Here is a 23473-nt window from a genome sequence, read left to right as displayed (position 1 = left end):
TTTTTTGCCTTTGCCATCAAGAGATCATGACTGTGTGAATTCAATTCATTCAATCCACATTTTTCCCAAGATTTTGCCTTTTAAAGCCTGTGGTCTTAAAGTTTTGATCAGCTGATGAACAGCCTATTTCACTTTAATGCTTGTTTGCAATAAATTGCTTACACAAAAAACGTTTTGTCTCACTCCCATTTCTTCTTTTTGCATTTTGAAGCTCTACTTAGAACCTCCTTAAGATCCAACAGTGCAAAATATAAATTATTGCAATTTTTTAACTGCTCTTAACATTTTGATCAGGAGTATCACACACAACAACGTAACATTAAGGGGGGAGACAGGAGGACACCGACTTTAGCAACACTAGCATAGCTGTGTGAGCTACAGTGCTAACATTATGCTCATGTTTTAACAGCAACGTCATGCTAGGTTAGCATATTGGATGAATAAAAACACTTAATCAAACTTACAGTTTACACGTTTGAAGATGACTGACAGATACTTTAGTTTCAGTTTTATTTTAAGATGCCTTTGAAAAAAAAAAAACAGGAACACAGTGGAAAGTAACTTATTGAGATCTTGTCTAAATGACACACGGTTGGAGGGAACTTCTTTTTCTTCCCCCTGGGTGATGCGTAACGTGGAAGTGCAACGGGACACTGCTCAGTCAGTCAGTCAGTCTCATTCTGTTGAAACGATGTCCGATTGTAAATGGAGCCGTGTGTGAATTGTGAATGAATTTTCATTCTTATAGTAGCTTTTAATATCAGTTAATAATTTATTTTAATGGTTTTATTATTTGGCCGCACGGTGGCTGAGTGGTTAGAATGTTGGCGACACAGTCAGGAGATCAGGAATCTTCGTTGGGCATCTCTGTGTGGAGTTTGCATGTTCTCCACGTGCGTGCGAGGGTTTTCTCCGGGTACTCCGGTTTCCTCCCACATTCCAAAAACATGCATGTTAGGTTAACTGGAGACTCTAAATTGTCCATAGGTATGAATGTGAGTGTGAATGGTTGTTTGTCTTTATGGGCCCTGCCATTGGCTGGCTGTACCCCGCCTCCCGCCCAAAGTCAGCTGGGATAGGCTCCAGCATACCCCCACAACCCTAATTAGGATAAGCGGCATAGAAAATGAATGGATGGGGTTTTGTGATTTTATTTATCTTTTCAATTGTTTACAACACCATTTGCATATCTTCTACATGATTTTGTCTTCTGTTTTTTCTGCTGTTGTACAGCACATTAGCTTGGCTCCTTTATGCCGTAAGCGATGCTATGATTTGAAATACACTACTTTTGAAATACCCTAATTTGACTCAGTACTGGATCGAAAAGGAAATCAGTGGTCTCCCACATCACTAGTATCATGCCCATAAGGAAAAAGGTTTTTTTCTTCATGAAGTCATGGAAACCCAGGACTTGAAACGCGAGGGTTTGAGCGCCTCTTCTCTCAAAAGTGAAGCAAACAAAGCTTTTTCTCATGTTTGGTGCTCATAAACAGGCTTAGGGGCGCTTATTACTCTTAGAACATCATTAAAAAGTCACTTTTGCATAATAGGAGACCTGTAAGTAATTGTGGGGTGCAAATGTCACCGTGTGCATGAGTCTTTGACACTTTGTGTGACTCGAATTTGGTGAAAGCACAGTAATTCCTGGAGGATTGCATCATCATGGAAAAGAACCACACTCTTTTAATAGTGATATCGACATTTCTACTAAAGTCAGGCGCAAACACACACACACACACACACAAGCACACCTTCGCATGCCGTTGCACTGACCTCTCACACACTCGCACAGTCCAGGCGGCGATGATCCACAGAGAGATGCTGAAGACCAGCAGCACCGTCCCAGGGCAGATCGTCATGAGGGTTTTCATTACAAAGCGCGTGTTAAAATGCACCTGCAACACACATGTCCACACAGTGTTGTCACATCAAAAAGTCATTAGTTCCGAGTTAGTTATTTTCCCAAAGAAGTAACTGAATTAGTAACAGTGTTACTCTTTCAGAAATGTAAGTCGTCACAAGGGAAAGCAATTATTGCGTTACTTTTTTAACAAGGTTTCAAATATGTCAAGGAATTGGGATTCAGCTTTGTGGTGGCGTTGAGAGATGTTTGAGATTAGAGTTATTCATAAAGGACGCGGACAAACACTTGTATACACTTGTATATCAGGGGTGTCCAAAGCAAGGCCCGGGGGCCATTTTTTTTTCTTTTTTTTATAGGAAAACTTAAAAAAAGAACAACAGGAGCAAAAAAGGAAAGATCAGCACTAATTTTACAAGAATAAAGTCAAAATATTAAGAGGAAAATGTTGTAATCTAAGGGAGAAAAAGCTGTAATTTCACCACAATAAAGTAATATTATGAAGAAAAATGTCATTTTAGTAGCATGAAGTTGAAATATAAAAAAAACCCAAATGTAATTTAAAATAAAGAATAAAAAAATAAAAACAATGAATTAAGTTATATATATATTTTTTATTAGGTTGAGGAAAAGTTATATTATGGCTGTAAAGTCATACATTTACAGACTTGGAAAATTAGAAAAACTCCAGCTGAAAAGAAAAAAAAATCAGTAATAATATAATAATATAATATCTGTAATATTACAAGAATAAAGTCAAAATATTAGGCAAAATAAGTTATATTCTAAAGAGAAAAAAGAGAAAATTATTTTTGAAAAAGCAGCAGCAGAAATGGAAATATAAACATCACCAATTTTACAAGAATAAAGTCATATTCTAACGAGAAAAAAAGTTGCAATTTTATGAGAATAAACACACAATATTATGACAAAAAATAATGCCATATTAGTGGCATGGAGTTGAAATATTTAAAAAAAAGACATTATTTTCTTACAAGATTTCATATTATGAGAAACAAAAAAAACAAAATAAAGTTGGAATTTTACCAAATTAGGTTGAGGGAAAAGTTATAATATTATGGGAATAAAGTCATAATATTCAGTCAAGTCAAAATAAAAATAAAAAGAAAAATTGTGGGTCCCAGGTTGAGACCATCTGAGTATCCCGGCTACAGACAGATGCCAGTCAGGGAATCATTTAATCACCTTTAGAATGTGTGTGTGGGTGGTTTGTTTCTTCATAGAAAGCGCAAAGAACGATCACCAACTCAGTATCTCCTTTCTTCCTCCCTTCAAGCACTGCACTGTGCGCTGATGAGGCGTTCAGACGCACTGAGTATTTCTGAGTGTTAGATTCATTTATGACTGCGCTTATTTTTATTATTATATACGGCTGCAAAAAAGTTGAAGATTCCAGGGCTCTGCTAAAGAAGGTGAGGAACATTATTGACTTCAACAGGTAACGCTTATCAAAGTATGAAGACAGCGCTGTGTTACAATAGGATTGTATGTAAAGGTTACTTAGCTCACACAGGTTGCAGGGGGAACGGTTTAACGGAGACACATAACAGATAGTGAGGCGGGCCATTGTGTGTAATGATGATTGTACCTGCTTCTGATGTTGACAATAAAGTTCAAGTGAGCAAGTATACATCTCTATCTGCCCACTCTTCAAAGTTCACTTAGTAACAAAGTAGAATGAAACAGCGTCTGCGTGGTAGACCCTCCACCCCTAACTCCCCACCCCCCGCCCCCTGCGCAGCCCACACACTCATCACCGTGTTTGCGCGTTTTCATTAAAGGTACAAGTTATGTTAAATGTTCATTTACCCATTTCATTCGTCATTTGTAAGTATTTCACTTTGCTTTCTGCATGTACAACTATGATTGTTCTCTGTAAAGTCTGTTTTTTGTTCATATTTTCCTCTGTCTGGAACGGATTCACTGGATTTACATGATTTCTTATGGGAAAGATTGTTTCTTTTTTGACAAAAAGCGAGGAGCGACTGTAATTACCCGTTACTGGAAAACAGTATTAGCCAATGACGTGCAGCTGCCTCACCTGTCATGATGAAAAATACAAAAACGAATAATGATAACATAAAATAAATATGAAAATTTGTTCATTGAACTGTATTACAAATGTATTTTCTGCATGATTCCAATCGTTTCTTTAGTAAAAATAGCTGAATTACCTGATCAAATACAGGGCAGAAACCTAAGATGAGGCTGCTGTGCGCATCTCTTCTCGGCTTAGAGTGCAAGCCAACCGTACCGTTGAATGTGTGTGTGACATTAATATGTGCGTGAGCTGGAAGGTGCTTGTCTCTGCCATCCTTCCATAGAGAGGAAAAGCCAGCAGGGTTTTTTTGACAGCTGCAGAGAGCAAGTCAAATCTGTCAAGCATGTTTTTATGCTCTGTTGAATGAATGAATTTGACTGCCAAAATGGAGGATTGTATATCCAAGCGCACCAGGAAGTGATCAGACTTTTACACCAAAGTATCAGAACTTTGCCTTCATCTATTTCATACAGCCTACAGATAAAGGTAAGATGTTTTTCAGTGAATGAAAAATAAATATATGGGACTAAGATGTATTTGAAAACAACGTGAATACTTTTTATAGCCAAAGTAAATTTTTCTCGCCTTTTTCTTGCTATCCTCTTCATGAGCGACCTGTGTTAACATAAGAAACGTCACCTCTCCGCACATCACTGGTATTAGTTATTTTGAACACCGTTGCTTCCAAAACTGCTGACCTTTAGAACGGACTGACTTATTGTCTTATTGGCTCATTTGTCTTATTAGATCATCTCAGAGTTAACTGTGATTGCAGCCTTTTCCACTCAGCCGAGTCCAAAATGACACGTCATCAAACTCCAAAGTGCATTCCCTCCAAAACACAACATGATGATCATCGTTAAAAAGCAGTCAATGAGTGCAAGGCTGCAGCTCCGCTACTTGCATTGCTCGTTCTTTCCTCTCCACGGCCCATTTGAGCCATATGTAATATTCTTGCTCCCATTTCAACTCTCATCTCATTTTGTGTTATGAAGGATTCATAGTGGCTTAAGTCTCCAGTGCCATGCGAAAAGAGGAAGAAGTGGAAAGATTGAGCAAGAACAGAGATCTCATTTGAACTCAAGAGCTCTTGACCTCTTCGTTTCTTTGCGGCAGAAAGACACCACCATCTGACCTTATTGAGTGCTCCTATACTCCTGGATGAAGCGTCGGTGAAGAGCTTGCTGTGCAGGAGCATGACTCTGGCAATGAGGTAGAGGCGCAGGAACATGGGCACGCTCAGCACCATGTCCAGGTCCGCCTCGGCCTGCGACGGCGCGTACGAAAAGGCCAACCGCGCCCGCCACTGGAACTTAAAGTCCCCGGGCACCGGGTGCACGGCGGACACCAGCAGCTCCAGAGCGATGAGCAGGACCCTCTCCATCGTCATGGCGATGCGCCAGTCGTCGGCGCCGTTGTCGATGACAAACAGCTGTGGGAAGAAGACGGGGGAGAGACGAGTGAGACGAAGAGTCCACTTATCAGTACACATGATGGATGTGATTATTTAAGGAACCGGTTCAGACTTTTCAAGGGGGGTAAATGCCTCTTAATCACCATCTATTCAGCCTCAGTGCAGGCTCATTAGCCCCACTCTCGTGTTGCAGGGTTGCAAAGTCATCGTGGATGTTCCGCAAATAAAAAAAAACAAGCGATCCTAATCTCAGTACTCTCTGAAAGCCCACGTCATGAGCGTCGAGGCTAATTGTTGTCCTCCTCCCTGGATGTTTTGAGTTGCTAATTGCTGTGTTAATCTTGATATTGTTATGAGAGCTACAAGGAGAGGTTTCATTACAGGGAGCACTGATGGGGCGAGAAGGTGGAGGGAAGTGATGGATGAAGGAATGGAAATACAGTGGAACCTCTGAGCTTGACTTCTATTCATTCTAGTGCTATTCCAAGACCACCCGCGAATGCCGAAAATCGGCAAGTAATTGATGCACACATAAAAATATCTATTTTTGACACACGACTCACTCCTCCCCCAACTCCAAACCCTCCTGCTAGCTTGACGTTGACGTTCTCTTCTGATTTTGGCTCAATTTTTGCAATAAAAGTGACTGTTGTAATTATAAGATTAGATTCAGCTCCAGAACCTCCCCTTCTTTCTTCAATATGCCTCACACATTTATTAATATTAGTAATAATAATAACAATAATACAGTGGAACCTTGGTTAGTGTCCTCCCCGGTTAGCTTGTTTTTCAGTTAATGTCAAAAATTGACAACACAATTTTGCCCTAGTTTATGTACATTTTCCAGTTAGCGTACAATACAGAGCACGTTTTTTCATGTAATGAATACACTGCGTCCAACTGTGTTCTTAATGTATTTTTATCACAAAACGTCCTTAGCTTCTACCAAAGAAGCTAGCTTGCTAACAAAATGGCAACCGGAGCCAGAAGTCAGCTATTGTACATAGCCCGTCTATGATGTCATCAGCGGTTGACTCTCAAAAATGTAAACACAAACCAGGTATACATGCATAAAAGAATCCTAAATACAGAAAAAAGAAAGGGATAAATGAGCCTTTAAGATTACTTTTACCTTAATTTTACCTTCTGGACGTGAGTGTTCCTAAAGACACACAACACGGACACCAACTTCCTGTTTTGTCGTGAGTTATTCCTTGAATTCATCCATTCATCCACCCATCCTTTTTTCCTCCGCTTATCAGGTCTTGGGTCGCAGGAGCAGCAGTCTGAGTAGGGAAACATAAGTGGGAACATGGATCGACCAGTAAATTGAGAGCTTTGCCTTCCGGCCCAGCTCTCTCTTCACCACGACAGTCCGGTACAGCGACATTACTGCAGATGTTGCGCTTCCCTCACTCGTGAACAAGACTCCGAGATACTTGAACTCCTCCACCTGGGGCAGGATTTCATTCCCAAACCCGGAGGGAGTAATCCACCCTTTTCCGACAGAGAACCATGGCCTCGGTTTTGCTGAGTCTCATCCCAGAAGCTTCACATTCAGATGCAAAACGCCCCAGGACCACATCGTCTGCAAATAGTAGAGACGAGATCGTAAGGCCTCCGAACTGGACTCCCTCGACGCCTTGGCTGCGCCTAGAAATTCTGTCCATGAAAATTATGAATAGAATAGGTGACAAAGGGCAGCCTTGGCAGAGGCCAACGTACACTGGAAACAGGCTCGACTTACTTCTGGCAATGCGAACCAGGCTCCTGCTCCAGTCATACAAGGACCAAATGGCACGTAGTAGCCATACTCCCGGAGCACCCCCCACAGGACACTGCAAGGGACATGGTCAAATGCCTTTTCCAAGTCCACAAAGCACATGTACCCTCCCATGTACCCTCCAGTATCCTCGTAAGGGTGTAGAGCTGGTCCAGTGTTCCGCGACCGGGACGAAAAGCACATTGCACCTCCTGTAGCCGATGCTCGACTAACTGTCGTACCCTTCTCTCCAGCATCCTGGAATAGACTTTCACAGGGAGGCGGAGGAGTGTGATCCCCCTGCTGTATCGTCGGAACACACCGTCCGGTCACCCTTCTTGAAAATGGAGACCAACACCCCGGTCTGCCAATCCAGAGTTACTGTTCCCAACTTCAACGCCATGTTGAAGAGACAGTCCCTCAACATCCAGAGCCTTGAGGAATTCAGGGCGAAACTCGTCCACCCCTGGAGCTTTACTACTGGGGAGCGTTTTGAGTACCCCAGATACCTCTGCCACGGAAATGGAACTGTCCGCGTCCGTGTCCTCTGATCTGCTTCCTCTATGTAAGGTATGTCACTGAGCTTGAGAAGGGCCTCAAAGTATTCCTTCCACCGTCCAACTATATCCTCAGTCGAGGTCAGCAGGCCCCCGTCCCCACTGTAAACAGTGTGCACCGGGCACTGCTTCCCCTTTCTGAGGCGCCGGATGATTTGCCGACCGAAAGTCATGCTCCATGGCCTCACCGAACTCCTCCCACACTGAGGTTTTTGCCTCGACCACCGCCGAAGCTGCGAGCCGACTGGCCTGCAGCTGCTTTAGGAGTCCCACAAGCCATCCATGCTGGATAGGACTCCTTCTTCCACCATCGGGTTCGGGGCTTGTCGCCGCGACTGGAACCGACCACCTTGCGGCCGCAGCTCAGATCAGCTGCCTCAGCAATGGAGGCACAAAATACGGCCCATTCGATATCCTCGTCCTCCCCCGGGATGGGGATGCAGGCGAAGCTCTACCGGAGGTGAGAGCTGAAGCCTCGACGAACGGAAGACTCTAGCAGACACTTCCCAGCACATCCTCACTACACGTTTGGATCTCACAGGTCTGTCCGGCATACTCCCCCCGCCATCTAATCCAACTCATCACCAGCTGGTGATCAGTTGACAGCTCAGCCCCTCTATTCACCCTCGTGTCCAGAACATGCGGACTTGATCATAGACCTGTGGCCTAGGGTGTCCTGGTGCCAGGTGCACTTGTAGACATCCTTATGTTCGAACATGGTGTTTGTGATGGACAAACTGTGGTTCGCACAGAAGTCCACGGGTTCAGATTGGGGAGGCGTTCCTCCCAATCACGCCCCTCCAGGTCACACTGTCATTGCCCACATGGGCGATGAAGTCTCCCAGTAAAACAACAGAGTCACCAGTTGGGGTGCTCTGCAGCACCCGTCTGATAGACTCCAAGAAGGCTGGGTACTCTGAACTGCAGTTTGGCACGTACTCGCAAACGACAGTCAGGACCCTTTTCCCAACCTGAATGCGTAGGGAAATGACCCTCTTGTTCACCGAGGGTGACTCCAACACAGAGGCACCGAGCCGGGGGCTATTAATAAGCCCACACTAGCTCGCCACCTCTCCCCTGCAGCAACTCCAGAGTAGAACAAGGTCCAGCCCCTCTCAAGGAGTTTGGTTCCAGAACCCAAACTGTGGGTCGAGGTGAGTCCGACTATGTCTAGTCGGGATGTCTCAACCTCTCGCGCAAGTTCGGGCTCGTTCCTCACCACAGAAGTGACATTCCATGTCCCAAGAACCATATTTGGCCGCCGAAGACCAGGTTTTGGGTTATTGAGGTGAGAAACACAATTGAATTCAAGTAATAACTCATGGCAAAACAGGAAGGTGGTGTCCGTGTGGTGTCTCACTGCCACATCGGATCTTTGGATCACATCAAGAATCATGTCTTCAGTGAAAGTAAAAGTAACCTTAAATGTTAATTTATCCTTTTCATTCATCATTTATATGTATTTATATGCATTTCCATTTGTTTTCTGCATGTCAAACTGTAACTGTAAAACTGTAAAAACGTGTTATGTGTCAACATTTTTGGCTTTCTTTAACGGATGAATTATTTCTTGTGGGCAAAATTGATTCGGTTAGTGTCCGTTTCAGTTAGAGTCAGACCTTCTGGAACGAATTAATGATGTTATCCAAGGTTCCACTGTATAAGAGAAATACGTTTTTAAGCCAGTTTAGTCTGTGGAGTGTGACAGACAATAGGCCACATGAGACCTTTAATAAAAGTAAACGCCAACCGACAGTGAATTGACATCCCTGCAGCATGTGTTTTTATTCCTTATTTCAGAGCTTGGATATAAATAAATGGTTCATAAATCATAAAAAAAAGGGAGAAGGCTAAAAAGGAACACCTCTGTACTGGGAATAAAAGCTGTAAATGAGCCAAGAGGCTGTGCCGCTTTGGGAAAAAAGACGCCACTCTTTATCACATGACACATCTCAAGGGGCTTTGAGCCCACACAAACATCTCTTCAGGAAAACAAATGAAAGTGGATGTCGGGAGAAGAAGCCAGCGCTGTGCTCTGATGATGAAGGCCAAATCCTGCCATGACCACCCATGGATGCACACGGTATATCCCATCATTAATCCATAGCGGCCTCAGCAGGAGGCATGTGTTTTCCTACACGGATACATGCGTGCACATGCCACTAACATGTGCACACATGCATTTGGAGCTCTTGGAGGAAGCCATCAAGTGAGCCAGGGGTCAAACGCTGGTCCTTGCTTTCCGCGAGCAAACTACTTGTGTGTGTGCGTGTGTGTGTGCAGACCCAGCCTCGTCATGGTGACTGTTGCCACGGCGACAACATCAAAGAGCAGCCAAGCTTAATTAGGATCCCCAGAGCGAGAGAGCAGCAGGAAGACGGCAGAAGAGAGCGAATCAAGAGAAAGACGTTTAGAGACTAGGCAAGAAGAAAGGGAAAGGAGATGTTGGAAAAACGGTGGAGGTGGCTCACATTGTTTATGTGCATGTGTCACATTCTGGGGTGGGCTAATCTCCTTTCTTTTGAAGAATCAGCAATGAATGGGCCTTGGTGCACACAAGGCTCGCAGGAAATAGTACAGATTTAAAGGTGTGAAGTTTTGACGTTCATACATTTCTGTCAGTAGGGGGCACCACTCAAACAAATGTACAATTGTTTGTGGGACAGGACGGTAACCCACCATGGAGGAGATCAACGGTCCAGGGAACGGAATTATGACAATTCACTTCTCAGCAGCAACTGAAAACTGAAAAGAGCTTGTCAATTTGTTTTGTGCATTGAGGCGAGTCATCAAACTTTGTCACCATGCCACGGCAACATAGTTTGACAGAAACGCTAAACCTTTGCTAATTAGCTTCACCCACGTATCGAGTATACGTGGTTTAGTTTCGGTAGCAACATGTCTACTTGTGTAGGACAAGTGTGTTTTTAAAGCACCCTTGAAAATGGTCAAAATGACGCTACTAAATGTCAGAAGCTTCAAACCACAATGGCCGACTTCCACTGTGTTACTGTGCAGAGGTTCTTCAGACTATTTTGTATGTTCCCTGATGATAACTATGTCTGTCAAATTTGTTCTTTCTCTGTAAAACAGACTTCATGGATTAATTTATTTTTTAAACTTTTACTAGCAATGTATTGTAATCTTTTTGGCATTTCGGGACACCACTAGTTGGCACTGTGATTAACTGACCTTGGGAGACTTATTAGAGTTTTGTTTTTAATGCTGTTTTTATGCAAAATGATGAAAACCCAATTTATTCTTTACTTACCTTCACCTACCTGTCTAGTATACGTGGTATGCATTTGGTAGCGATTCTTCCAATTCACTTCGACAAGTTTGCTTTTGAAGCGACCGCTGGAAGTCACCCTAAATGGTTGCTTCAAACCAACTTCCTTCAAACAGGATTCCTGCGTGTTTCCAGGCGTAGGTTCTTGAGACATGTTTTTGTAGCTAGGTCACACTGGGTTCAGGGAGGCGGTAGCGATTCATGCAAACCACCAGTAATTCTTGACATTTCGAGACCCCATGAGTTGGCACTGTGACAAACTAAGAACAGTTGCACATAGATTTCTTCAGTACACACAGACGTCTGGTGGAGATCTGACCTTTTTATGGTTTTATATACATGCTGTGGACATGTAGTAACAGGTACATTCATGATAACATGTAATACCTACAGTATTTTGCCATATTTGGGTCCTTTTCAGCATTCTTCCTTCCTGGGCGCACTGATTTCGCATAACAACATAGAAACCAACGCCTACACCTACTGTAGCATTAACTTCTCCAAACTGAAAAACAAAAACGCAGCAGCTGTAGCGGCAGCTCCAATATGTAGCGTTACCTTTCGGTAGTGGCCTGAGGCATTGTGAGCGCGGTGCTGAAGTGCTGCGGGCGAGTGTGTGGTAAAGCTAGTACCTACCCGGTGAGGTGTGACGAGGTGTCAATATGCCAGTAAAGTAGTTCTCCAGTGTAACAACTTTAATAATAATAATAATAACGATGTCGCTGTAACTTGGTTAATACGCACGTCACATTATATGTCAGGGGTGTCAAACTCGTTTTCATTGAGGGCCACATGGCAGTTATGGCTGCCTTCATAGGGCCACTTGTAACTGTTATTATATATGAATATAAATATAACCTCATGATATTATTACACAATTGCCCATGCATTTCATTATTATATTTTTACTAACAAAGTGATGGATAACTTGCTTTGAATTGAGAAGTGAAGTGAACATGTCAAGGTGACAAGCAGACATTCAGGGATTTATTTTTGATAACAAAAAATGCTTGGAATATCTGATCAAATAATATGGAAGTTTAGAAAAACTGCATGCAGTACAATTTTTCAGTTAAAATGAAAGAATAAATACATTTAAAAGGAAAAAGATGAAGTGCGTTATTGACACACATTATTCCCAGGCTTTTGCGGGCCCCATAAAATGATGTGGCAGGCCTCATCTGGCCCCCGGGCCTTGAGTTTGACACATGTGTTATATGTAAATGGATTGTTGCTGGCACTTTTTGTAGTTTTTTTCAGAAGGCTTTATAGTTGGAACAGATGATAGGTGCATCTTTTTAGCTGTTTTTATAACGCACAGAAAAGAAAAAGACATATGTGTTAATGTCTCACATGAAGATTGTGGATGATGGGCAACATTTTTTAAAAAGTGCATTTTTCCTTGATGACTGCAAGGAAATAGCAGTTAGTCAATACGAGTGCGTTACGGTCAGTTCGGTATTGAGTACGGTCAATTCTAAATTGGTCACATTATCATCTGTTGTTGTTATGTGTGGAATGACTATAATTTGTGATGTTTGATGCCTAAAATGTAGTCAACAAAGTTTTCGGATTTTCATAATGTGAAATGAGCTAGTCCTAGTCCTAGCTAGTCTTGAGTATCAGGCAGGGGAAGGGAAATCACTTGCACATACAGAATGCCAACCACTTAGGAAGTCTGAATCCCTGAAAAGATACTCTAACCCAGGGGTCTGAAAGTCGCGGCCTGTGGGTAACGATTCATGCACTACAGTGTGTGCACAATTATTAGGCAAGTCAGTATTTTGACCATATTCTCATTTGTGTACGTATTTTCCAACCCCAAGCTGAATAAACTTGAATGCCTATTAGGTGTGTGGCCTTAGGAGATCAACACCCTTTATTAGGTGTGCATAATTATTCGGCAGCTTCTTTTCCTCTGGCAAAATGGTCCAGAAAAGAGATTTAACAGACTCTGAAAAGGGATGCAGAACTCTTGAAATTGCCAAACTTGCCAAGATATTAGTACGTGACCACAGAACCATTAAATGTTTTGTTGCAAGTGCACAAAAGGGTCACAAGAAACGTGTCGGGAGAAAAACATGCAAACTTTTTGAGAAAAATCAAACGTGTAGCCCCCAGGAACCCATTATCCTCCAGTGCTGTCATAGTCCAGAACTGTAATCTCCCTGGAGTGTCCAGAAGTACGGTACATGGTGTTCAGTGCTCAGAGACATGGCCAAGCTAAGAAAGGCTAAAACCCGACCGCCACTGAACAAGACACACAAGTTGAAAGGCTATGACTTGGCCAAGATACCTGTATATCTGAAGGTAGATTTTTCAAAAGTGTTATGGACTGATGAGATGAGAGTGACTCTTGATGGACCAGAGGGATGGGCCCGTGGCTGCATCAGCAATGGGTAGAGAGCTCCACTCCAACTCAGACGCCAGCAAGGTGGAGGTGGGGTACTGGTAACGGCTGGAATTATTAAAAGATGAGCTTGTTTTCAGGTGGAAGATGGACTCAAACTCAACTCCCAAACCTAATGCCACTTTTCTCACACAGTGGTACAAGAGAAAGTGTGCATCTTTCAAGAAGGCCGTGAATTTTATGCAGGATGCTTTATGCTCCATCTCATGACCTCCTAGCTCACTTGACCTAAACCTTATTGAGTACTTGTGGGTCCTTAAACGTATGTTTTACAGTGAAGAAAAAAGGTACGCAGTGTCTGGGAGGCTTTGGTTGCTGCTGCACAAAAAGTTGATGGTCAAATGATGAAGAAACTGACAGACTCCATGGATGGAAGGCTGTCCCGTGTTATTGAAAAGAACGGTGGCTATACGTATTGGTCACTGATTTATTTCTGAAAATGTCAGAAATATTCATTTGTAAAGTTTGTGTTTGTTTGTGTTGTTTTTTTTGTTTGACTTCTGCCATTTTGGACGGCATATATCCATCTAACATCGTTTAAAAAGGTAATCAATCGATTGCATTGACACTAGGAAATAAGGCATTGGATTAAAGCACTGCAGGCTTTATATGGATGTATGCTTTTTTTGAGCATTTTAATGACAAAGAAGTTAAACATTACTCGTGTAACAGTTTGATTTGGTGTACGTTGATTAGTCATGCCTGTTGAGTGGGCCACATGGATGACGTCATGTAAAGGCAACGGAGCCGACACGTCCTCGCCATAATGACAGTCCTTTGAAGAGTGAATCTAGATGCCCTACAACTCCAACGCTACACTCGATTCAGTCTGCCTGTGACGCCATCGCCACGCTTTATACTGCATTTATACTGAGTGTTGGACCACATCGAGTCATATGAGTGCTTTGAAAGTTAAGTCCAACTTTAAGCCTTTCAGACTTTCAAACTAAAGTCCGTGGGTTGATCACAGCTTTTGTTAATGCAATGGGAACAAAGGCACTATTTCCTAACTATTTGAGCACTATTTGCTCTAACTTCTTTAATACTTGGGGTAGAGAAGTGAATGAGGTATCAAATTAAAGTTCACGTCATGTTTTATCAGCTGTTTTAATTCAACCTGTTAATTCATTCGTTGTTAATTCAATGTTGTTTGCACTTTAGTAAAATAAAATGTGAATGCATTTGCCATTAATTGTTGTTTACTTGTTTATTTATATCCATAATTAATTTATACCTGATTCCCTTACAAAAAACAAGAATCTAGGAAACTTCACGACTTGATTTAGGTTACTGAATCGTTTCAGATCGTATTGTTCGATATGAACCAATATCGTCCTTCAATCGTATCGGCAACCACGAATCGTGAAACGAATTGAATCATTATTAAAATGAATCGTTACACCCCTAGCACTAACGCTAATAAATCACTAATAAATAATAATAGTCACGCTAATAAATTCCCTCGCGAGCCTTTACTGCCATCCCATTGAGTGCTGTGTGTGTGCTCGCTGACACAAGCCGCCAAATAGCTGTCCTCGGCTATTCCTGCCGGTGACTAGCAGCTCGTAACGCAAATTTTAGCTCGCAGTTCAAAGCAAAAAAATCAGCCGAGAGACGGCTCGCATCTTAAAAAAACATTCGTTAGTTGGTACACTCGTATGCCAAGGTACCACTGTATACATGACAATAAAAAATACCTGCAGTGCTCCAGCACCTTCTCTTTTCTCTCTGGCGTTTGAGAGTCGATGTACTGCGTGACAACTCAACTCACACTGACAATTAGCTACAAATAACTTCCATCTGCCAGGGCTTTGAAGCTAAACCTACCATTCAAAATACCCTTTTCTTTGTCCATTTCTGCTCAATACTGTATTTGTTCCCGCTTGTGGCTCCACATCAACTGTACACCGCTGCATTTGTGGCGATCGGACATACTGGTGGCAAATTTTTTTCAGATTTTTTTAAACTAAAAATGGATTGAGCTTTGGGAAGCCACATCTGTGACCCTAAAATACATTCTTTTTCTCAAGATACTGCAAAACATGGAGCGTGTTCAGGTCTGTTCAAGCCCTCGAGAAGGTGATTTATTGGGCCTAACCCTAACGTTAAGAATAAAAGATTAGACATGATGATGATGTATGTGTAACCTTAATTGAACAGCTTTTATCCATTTATCTTTTCCCGCACTTGACACCTCCTCGCACGGGAGAGAGAGAGAGAGAGAAAAAAAACGAGGTGATCCAGATTTCGCCACAAGGAAATGAGCACCCCCCACATCAACTCCCCGCCTCCAACCTTCCGGTCCTGTCCTTCCTCCCCTCCCGCGCCTGCTGCTGTCGGTCTTTTCCTGGCTAAACCGCCACGAGGAAGGGATAAATAATTAAATTCCATTAGGAAAGTAATCTGTCAATGGCAAGTGAGTGAGTGCCACTGTTGGCCTTCCATGACCAAAATGGGAAGAGAGGGTAGTTTTGGACACGCGTGTGTCCGAATGCACATGAACCGCATCAAAAAGGACGTCCCGGGTGTCAGCCCAGAAGGGAAAAATGAGGAAAATCATGCGTCTTTTGTTCCTGTTTTCACTTTAACACAATGTGGCAGGGCGGGCAGAGGACGGGGCCGTATGAGAAAATGAAATGAAGAGTGGGCCGGACAGAAGGAGGGCAGATCAAAAACAAAGCAACAAAATGTGTAGAAAGGTCACATGTAAGATTAGAAGATAAGGTCTCTCTTTGCAACGACTGTACACCTTTTCCTCCATCCTTCATCCGTCTCTGCCAGGCCCTGCAGCCAGTGGCGCTGGCTAATCAGGTTAAATCCCTCCGTGCACACGTGTCTCACCACGGAACCAGATGTAACGCTGGACAATATCTGTCAGGCTGCACGCACAGGGATGCAAACTTTACACAAACACCCAGATGGTCTCGACAAGTAGCGACTCTAAGATGGGGAAGAAGAAGAAAAAGAAGATACACGCAAATTAGCCGCAGGATGGTGTTTTCCCAAAGGAGGGGAAAAAACACGTCTAACCAGCGAAGGAGTAACACTAACACAGCGAGCATACAAGATGCGCTCTCTTCGACGCGCACACAGTCACACCACTGGGGAATGTCTGCGTCCTACAGCATGGAAATCCCCCAAACGGATGCCGGGAATACAACTGAAGCGGTACTGTAGAACCGCTTTAGGAATACATCAAGTTTGTTCATATTTCAGCAAGTTATGGAAATTGAAATAAGCCTTAATCATTAAACGTGTATTAACTGTACACGCAATGTCTTAAGTGACATTATACAGTGGAACCCGTTTAAGTCGACATCCCCTGCCTGTCAACATAAGCAGTCAATGGCATGACCGAAACTAGTCATAGTGACTAGTCACTGGTGACTTTGTCCAGAGACGTAAGGAGAATGGGCGATAATGAAGGATTTTTCAACCATTTTTGTAGACATGGTTTTCCTTCACTTGTGCAAAATTTTAATGGGTGCATTTTGTTCGTTGAGCCTGAGTCCACTATAAAAGAAGAAAGGATCTTTGCTCCAGTGCCGAAGCGGTAGTTCCTTTCCTTCTTCCTTTGTTTTTATGGATTTTGACATGTTAGATATTATTATTATGATACTTTTAGGTTCAATCTAATAGCTTAGTGTATTTCAGTATAATAGCTTCCCACTGAAATGCTTTTGTGACAACCCCACTCACATAGCACAACTAGAGTTGCACAACACACACAGATAACTCAAGGAAAAGTTCTGAAAGGAGAAGATGGTAAACAGACACAACATATCAACATAGAACCAGATTGAGCCAGCCTCTCACACACAAACTTAACTTTCACTTTTTACAGGGGCACGAAAACTGCTAATAGACTCTGTGTGCCTTCATTCTGAGCTCTTCTTCGATCTTCCACACTGATGCTAGCGTCCAGGTCTGTAACCAAATATATTGCTCTTTTTTTTTATATACAAAGGCAAAATCTTTCAAATTGTGTGATCATAGACTACTTCTCTGACAGCTACGCGGTCCCGGGAACCATGAAGAAAGGCTAAAGAGAAGGAATAGCTGTTACATCAAGGATGTCCAAACGGACACAGTCGTTTGGATTGATTTTCAACTGAACTGTGTCAAAGTTTAAAAATACAATGGACTATGGCCCGCATACACAGTCATATGCACTTAATTGCTTTTTACTTCTTAGTTCAACCACGAGAGGGAGCTACAAGGCAGTGTCTCCACAAAGAAAGCAATCACACAATAACAACTGCAGAGGGTAACCACAAATGCTGGAACCCAGAAAACGTAAGACTGCAGGCGAGTGTTATGTGTACGGCCCTATGATTGACGCGTTAACACAATCTACTGTTAAACGCAGAATCTGCCAGAAATTGACATAATGTGAAGGAAATGCTGTCATCGTGAAACAGAAGCAAACACAAAGCCAGCCCTCCCTGTAGCGGCCGCCTGAAACGCCAGCTAAGTCGGCGTTAGTGGCACTGTGGGTTGGTTAGCAGAGCACGCTAGTGCGACCCCGGCTGTATGAGTGTGTTTGCCGCTTATTAATAAAGCGACTGGAATTGCATCGCTACTATGTCTTCCTTAACCCTTTTATTCACTGACACAAAAAGCACACATTCTATGGTGGTAAAATAAGTGTAAAAAAATGTGTGAAGATGCTTCTTTGAGGCTGAATCAGTGGATGACATTACTCCCCCTCCACTGGGCGATGGCTCAAGCCGGGAGAAGGTGTCCTGAGTCGGTAGGTACCGCAACAACAGAGGGTCTTGGAGCTAATTAACTGAGGTGACGGTTTGCACCATAGTTGTTGTAGTAGTAATAGTTGTAGCAGTGACACTGGCAGCGCACAACATTGACAAGTTGCATGCTTTGAGGAACAGAATCAACACGTCCACTTTTTTTTTCATGTAAAACGCAAATTATTCAATAACTCGTACTTCAATAAGCAGTCATTGCATTATCGCTCAACAGTTACAAACCAATGCACTGTTTTTAGTAGAACACGTTTCTTCATTCTTAATTTAGTCCAAGTGCTGTCTGGGGGCCACTGACAACCTGCGCCTCGATTTTTATTGGGCTGCAGCACATGGTAGAAATATATTGTACATTGAATCTTTTCACAAAATATTTAAAAAAACATACAAATATCACAGTGGTCCCGTTTGGACACCCGTGTTTTACAGACATACACTCCTGATCCAAATTTTAAGATCAGAAAATTGCGTTTACCTTTTACAATTTATTTGTGTGGTGACCCACAATATGTAATTAAGACCAAGTTTCACTTCCATTTCCAGGTCATGTGATTGTTGTGGCAACTGTTGCTTGCTGTTCAGTGGCGAGTAGGCGATTTATACCACTTATCCTCGACTCCTTCTGAATCACATCTCCACATTTGGTGACCTTTGACGTGAGCAATATGTCGAGCGACAATGGCAACAACAGTGCGGCTGTGGTTTCAAAACATCCAAGCCCAGTTCAGACTGTGAGGAATAACGCAGGACATGACAAAGCATTTACACGTAGTGGTCGCGTTGGACCTCCACCTTCCCTCATAGAGGAATGGTATGAAAAACAATTTTAGTGGTTTTGAAGCCATGACTTTTTCATACTCTGGTATACTTTGAAACCGGTAACCGGCCCATGCCGGTATTTTATAAGAGTATAAAATATCATATGAAAACAAAAGAATGTAGCTATGGACAATGTTGGCGCAAGCGTGCCCTTTATACGGTAGGGGTACTATGTTGGTTGCCATAGACGGGTTGTCAACATGAACAGTACCTATAGAAGCAACACTCTAAACCACAGAACATTAAAACTAATACACTAAGTCCCCAACCAATGAACACAATTGGTTCCAGACGACCGTTCTTAAGTCGAATTGTTCTTAAGTAGGGGAAAAGGTACACTGGGTCTCCAACTTACGAACACCCGACTAGCAAACACTCGCGGATACGAACACAAGCCGACTGGTCTATATTTTATTTTATTTTCCCTTGTAGTCACTCAATTAGTATTTATACTGCTACTGTACATGCTTGACCAGTAGAGGGCACTGTGACACTACTAATGGGACCAACAGAGGAAGAGTTAGACCCTACGCTAGGGAGATAAAGCTAAATGGAAAGCTAAATTATACAACCCGGACAGAGCGTGTGATTAAAGTTTATGAAGAGTTAATAGGCCTGCTTAATTCTACACCACCCACAGAACACTACCTCTTTTAGAAGAGTCTAACGACAATGACAATTTGTTCTTTTTTTCAATAATTCCTCCTCCTTCTCCACCACAACGACGTATGCTCAACCACTCCTCTTCAAAGGTAAATAACATTTATCATTATGTATTATTATATCATTTTTATTATTGTTATTTTCATTAATTATCCTGGTTTAATATTACTACTGCATCCAAACTCATAATTACATACATACACATATACTGTATATGTATACACGTACATGTAGTACCTATATCATTGGTAATATTACCTTTTCTCCGACTTAAGAACAATTTGACTTAAGAATGGTCGTCTGGAACCAACTGTGTTCGTTAGTTGGGGACCTAGTGTAGTGTAGTGAATGTCTCCTTTATAATGACTTTCTACTTTTCTGGGAAGATTTTCTCTAAGATGTTGGATTGTGTGTTTGTGTCTGTTTTAGTTCCTGAAAAATGTGTTTGATGGAGTTACCTTTACGGACCTGTGCTTTGTGCACTGGGGAACAGAAAAGGGCGTTCCCCCAAACTGTTCCCAGCACAAAATGTCTTCATGATTTAAGATTCAGGGTCAGCTGAGCGGCACAGCCATTGACTGATTCATCGATTACCTGTTGTGTCTCAAGACTTGTGCAAAGCTCTCAGGAAACACCTCACGGTTGACTGTTCACAGCCGGGAGATGTACAGCGCGGGGATGTGACAAAGAAGAATGTTCACAGTTTTGCTACGTGCTGCCACAAAGAAAGGTCTAAAAACAGCAAGCTGGTGTGAAGTCGACTCCACCAATGGCGTCTTAAGGTGGGAAATTCCCTTCATTCAGTACAAATGTGCAAGGCAAGGCGGCTTTGTCATCCACGGAAGACCGCGTGCCGTGCTGCATTATGTACTTCCACTAAGAGATCTGCGTGTCATGAAATGCTCATTCAGATATGAAATACCACCACTGATCGGCTCGCTCCAAGAGGATGACCCTGGCTGAAAGACGGACACTTACTTTTGTTTTCTCTTTGCCATCTGCTTTGTCTTTGAGTGCCAAGCTGGTGTCTGCTTGATCAATGGAGTGCTTGTGAAATCCAGCAAAAGTAACTGAATCAACACAGTTCAGTAATGCTTGAAGCGCACTAATGGACTGGAGAAATATCACTCCCTGCCTCTAAAAGACACACACACAGTCAAACCTCCTGTTTCTATTTGATTCATTCTAACAGAATTTCTATTTGTTTGCCTCTTAATGTCTGCATTTCTTGACTTGCCCTTGAAGTGCATCCATCCATTTTCTGTACTGCTCGTCCTCGCGAGGGTCGTGGGTAAGCTGGAGCCTATTTCCGTCTTTGAGCGAGAAGCGAGGCATACCCGGGACTGGTCACCAGACAAACAACCATTCGCACTCACATTCACACCTATGGACAATTGAGAGCACATGCAGGTTTTCTCTCCAACCAGTTTCTCCAGCAGGTGATTTAGGGGCTATCCACACGGAAACATTTGCAGGTCAAAGCGGCTCAGTGTTGTATCTTTTCAGCCTCTCACCCACACGCAAATGGCGTTCTGGGTGCCCTGAAACTGTATTTGTTGAAAATGGATTCCAGAGTGGGAAAATCTGAAAACATTTGTCGTTTTCGTGTCAAGCCAACATAATATCCGAATATTTCAACGGACATGACTCACCCCAGTCAAAATTCTCCTGATACTTTGTTGTCTTATACTCCATAATGACTCGTAGAAGTAATTCCACTTCTTGTAAGTCTAGATGTGGCTTGGAAAGCGGAAGACGACAAAGTTATGCGTATTTTTTCTTCTTCTGTGGTATGTTGTGTCACATGGTTCCATTCGCGTGTCTGTTTACAGCGTCACACGTAGGTGTGCCTTGTTTATTACCGGAAATTCCGGCTAATCTATGGCTAAATTCTAATCTTGTGACATCTCCTTTATTTCAGAACTACTACTAATTGTTTAAATACTGTGCTGCTCGCGAGTCAGTGAGGAAAAGGCCAATCACGAGCCATCAGTGCACTCGCAACAAGCATTTCAACCCACTGGAAATCACAGGAGGTCATTAAGTTATATAACAGTATAAGAACATAACAGTCTGACTCACGGTGTCATCTCACTGAGAAAAACAGTACATTTGTCACACAGTAACTTAACACTCCAAAAGTATACCTCAGAAATACACAAACATGTACCAATACCTCGTTTAAAATGAAAAAACACAACATTTTAAAGTTTTCCCATAACGCATTGCATCTGAACAATGTATTTACTGGGGCGCTGCATTGATGTCAGCCTCCCTCTGGGCTCTGTGCTCCAGACTCCTCTGGCTCCCCCTGGTGGACAGATGCGGCATTGCAGCACCATCCATCTACAGTATGTTGCTTGTCACTCCAATGAACTGCTCTTGTGGCAGTAATGCATTATGGGTAGATGTTAAAATAGCTGCTGTTTGTTATTTTAATCTTGTATTGGCACATGTAATGTAGATTTCCTAATTGTTAATTTAAAATGTTAATTTGCTGTGTGATGAGTTTAATGTTGTTTGTAAGATAACACCGTGAATCAGACTGTTATACTGAGCAATGACCTCCTGCAATTTCCAATGGGTTGGCAAGCTTGTTGTGGGGTGTCACAAGTTTGACACCCCTGATTTAGAGCCTACAATTAACCTAGTATACATGTTTTTTGAATGTGGGAGGAAGTCGGCGTAGCTGGAAAGAACACGCAAACTCCCCACAGAGATGTTCCAACGGAGATATGAACCCACAATCTCCTGACCAGAACCAGTGAACCAGAACATGCTAACCACATGCTAAGCACTGTGAGGCCCCGCCTGAAGCCTTGGACCAAAATCTGAGCAAAAAACACTCTGAAACACTCTGTCATCTGAAACCAGTTTAAGGGGCTAGCCACACTGAAACGTTTTCAGGTCAAAACAGCAAAGTATTTTATCGGTTCAGGCTTTCATCCACATGGAAACGGCGTTCTGGGTCTGGCATTTTTTGAAAACGGCTTCCAAAGTGGGAAATCTGAAAACACGTTTCCGTATAGACGGCCGAGCCACTGTTTTACAGAAACGATGACATGACGTGACCAGAAGTGAGCTTTGACGACAAGCCAACATCCATCCATCCATTTTCTATGCCGCTTCTCCTCATTAGAATCGCGAGGGTATGCTGGAGCTTATCACAGCTGACTTTGGGCAACAGGCGGGGTACACCCTGGACTGGTCGCCAGCCAATGGCAGGGCACATATAGACAAACAACCATTCACACTCACATTCATACCTATGGACAATTTAGAGTCTCCAATGAACCTAACATGCATGTTTTTTGGATGTGGGAGGAAACCGGAGTACCCGGAGAAAACCCACGCACACACGGGGAGAACATGCAAAGTCCACACAGAGATACCCAATGGAGACTCGAACCCAAGTCTTCCCCATCTCCAGACTGTGACTGTATGACAAGCCAACATAATATCTGAATATATGGACGGACATGACTCACCGCAGTCCGCATTCTCCTGATATTTTGTTGTCTTATTCTCCAAAATGACTCGCTGAAGTAATTCTACTTCGTCGTAAGCCTAGATGAGCTTGGGAAGCCGGGAAAAGACTGACCTGTGCACATGTGTTCTTTCTTCTTTTATGGTTAAATAAGAGACATTTTCAGAGGGAGGAGAGGAATTTCCCTTAATTTCCAGAAAATGTCCCTTACAGCCATAGCCTTCTTTGTCATTTTGCTAACTTTGACTTTACATGTGCCGTTTCGCTCCGTGTGAGTTGATCTATTGTTTATTTAATTGAACCTACCAACCACATAAAAACAACCTTTGATTTTTCAGTATGCGGCCCTCCGTGGAACAAGTTTGGACACCCCTGGCACG

The 23473-nt window shown here is 42.8% G+C and overlaps 1 protein-coding gene across 1 annotated transcript in view; it reads right to left on the bottom strand.

Annotated features, from left to right (window-relative positions):
* Positions 1 to 23473, bottom strand: part of kcnn3 (potassium intermediate/small conductance calcium-activated channel, subfamily N, member 3) — a 145147-nt gene that overhangs the window by 61366 nt on the left and 60308 nt on the right. The window contains exons 4-5 of the mRNA XM_054780640.1: positions 5062 to 5358; positions 1777 to 1898 (exon numbers count right to left, since the gene is read on the bottom strand). Coding sequence (XP_054636615.1) covers positions 1777 to 1898; positions 5062 to 5358 — 419 coding nt within the window. The remainder of the gene's footprint in view (positions 1 to 1776; positions 1899 to 5061; positions 5359 to 23473) is intronic.

Source organism: Dunckerocampus dactyliophorus, chromosome 7, assembly GCF_027744805.1.
Source record: "Dunckerocampus dactyliophorus isolate RoL2022-P2 chromosome 7, RoL_Ddac_1.1, whole genome shotgun sequence".
NCBI classification, from domain to species: Eukaryota; Metazoa; Chordata; class Actinopteri; order Syngnathiformes; family Syngnathidae; genus Dunckerocampus; species Dunckerocampus dactyliophorus.
This window is presented reverse-complemented; position numbering and strand designations above follow the sequence as displayed.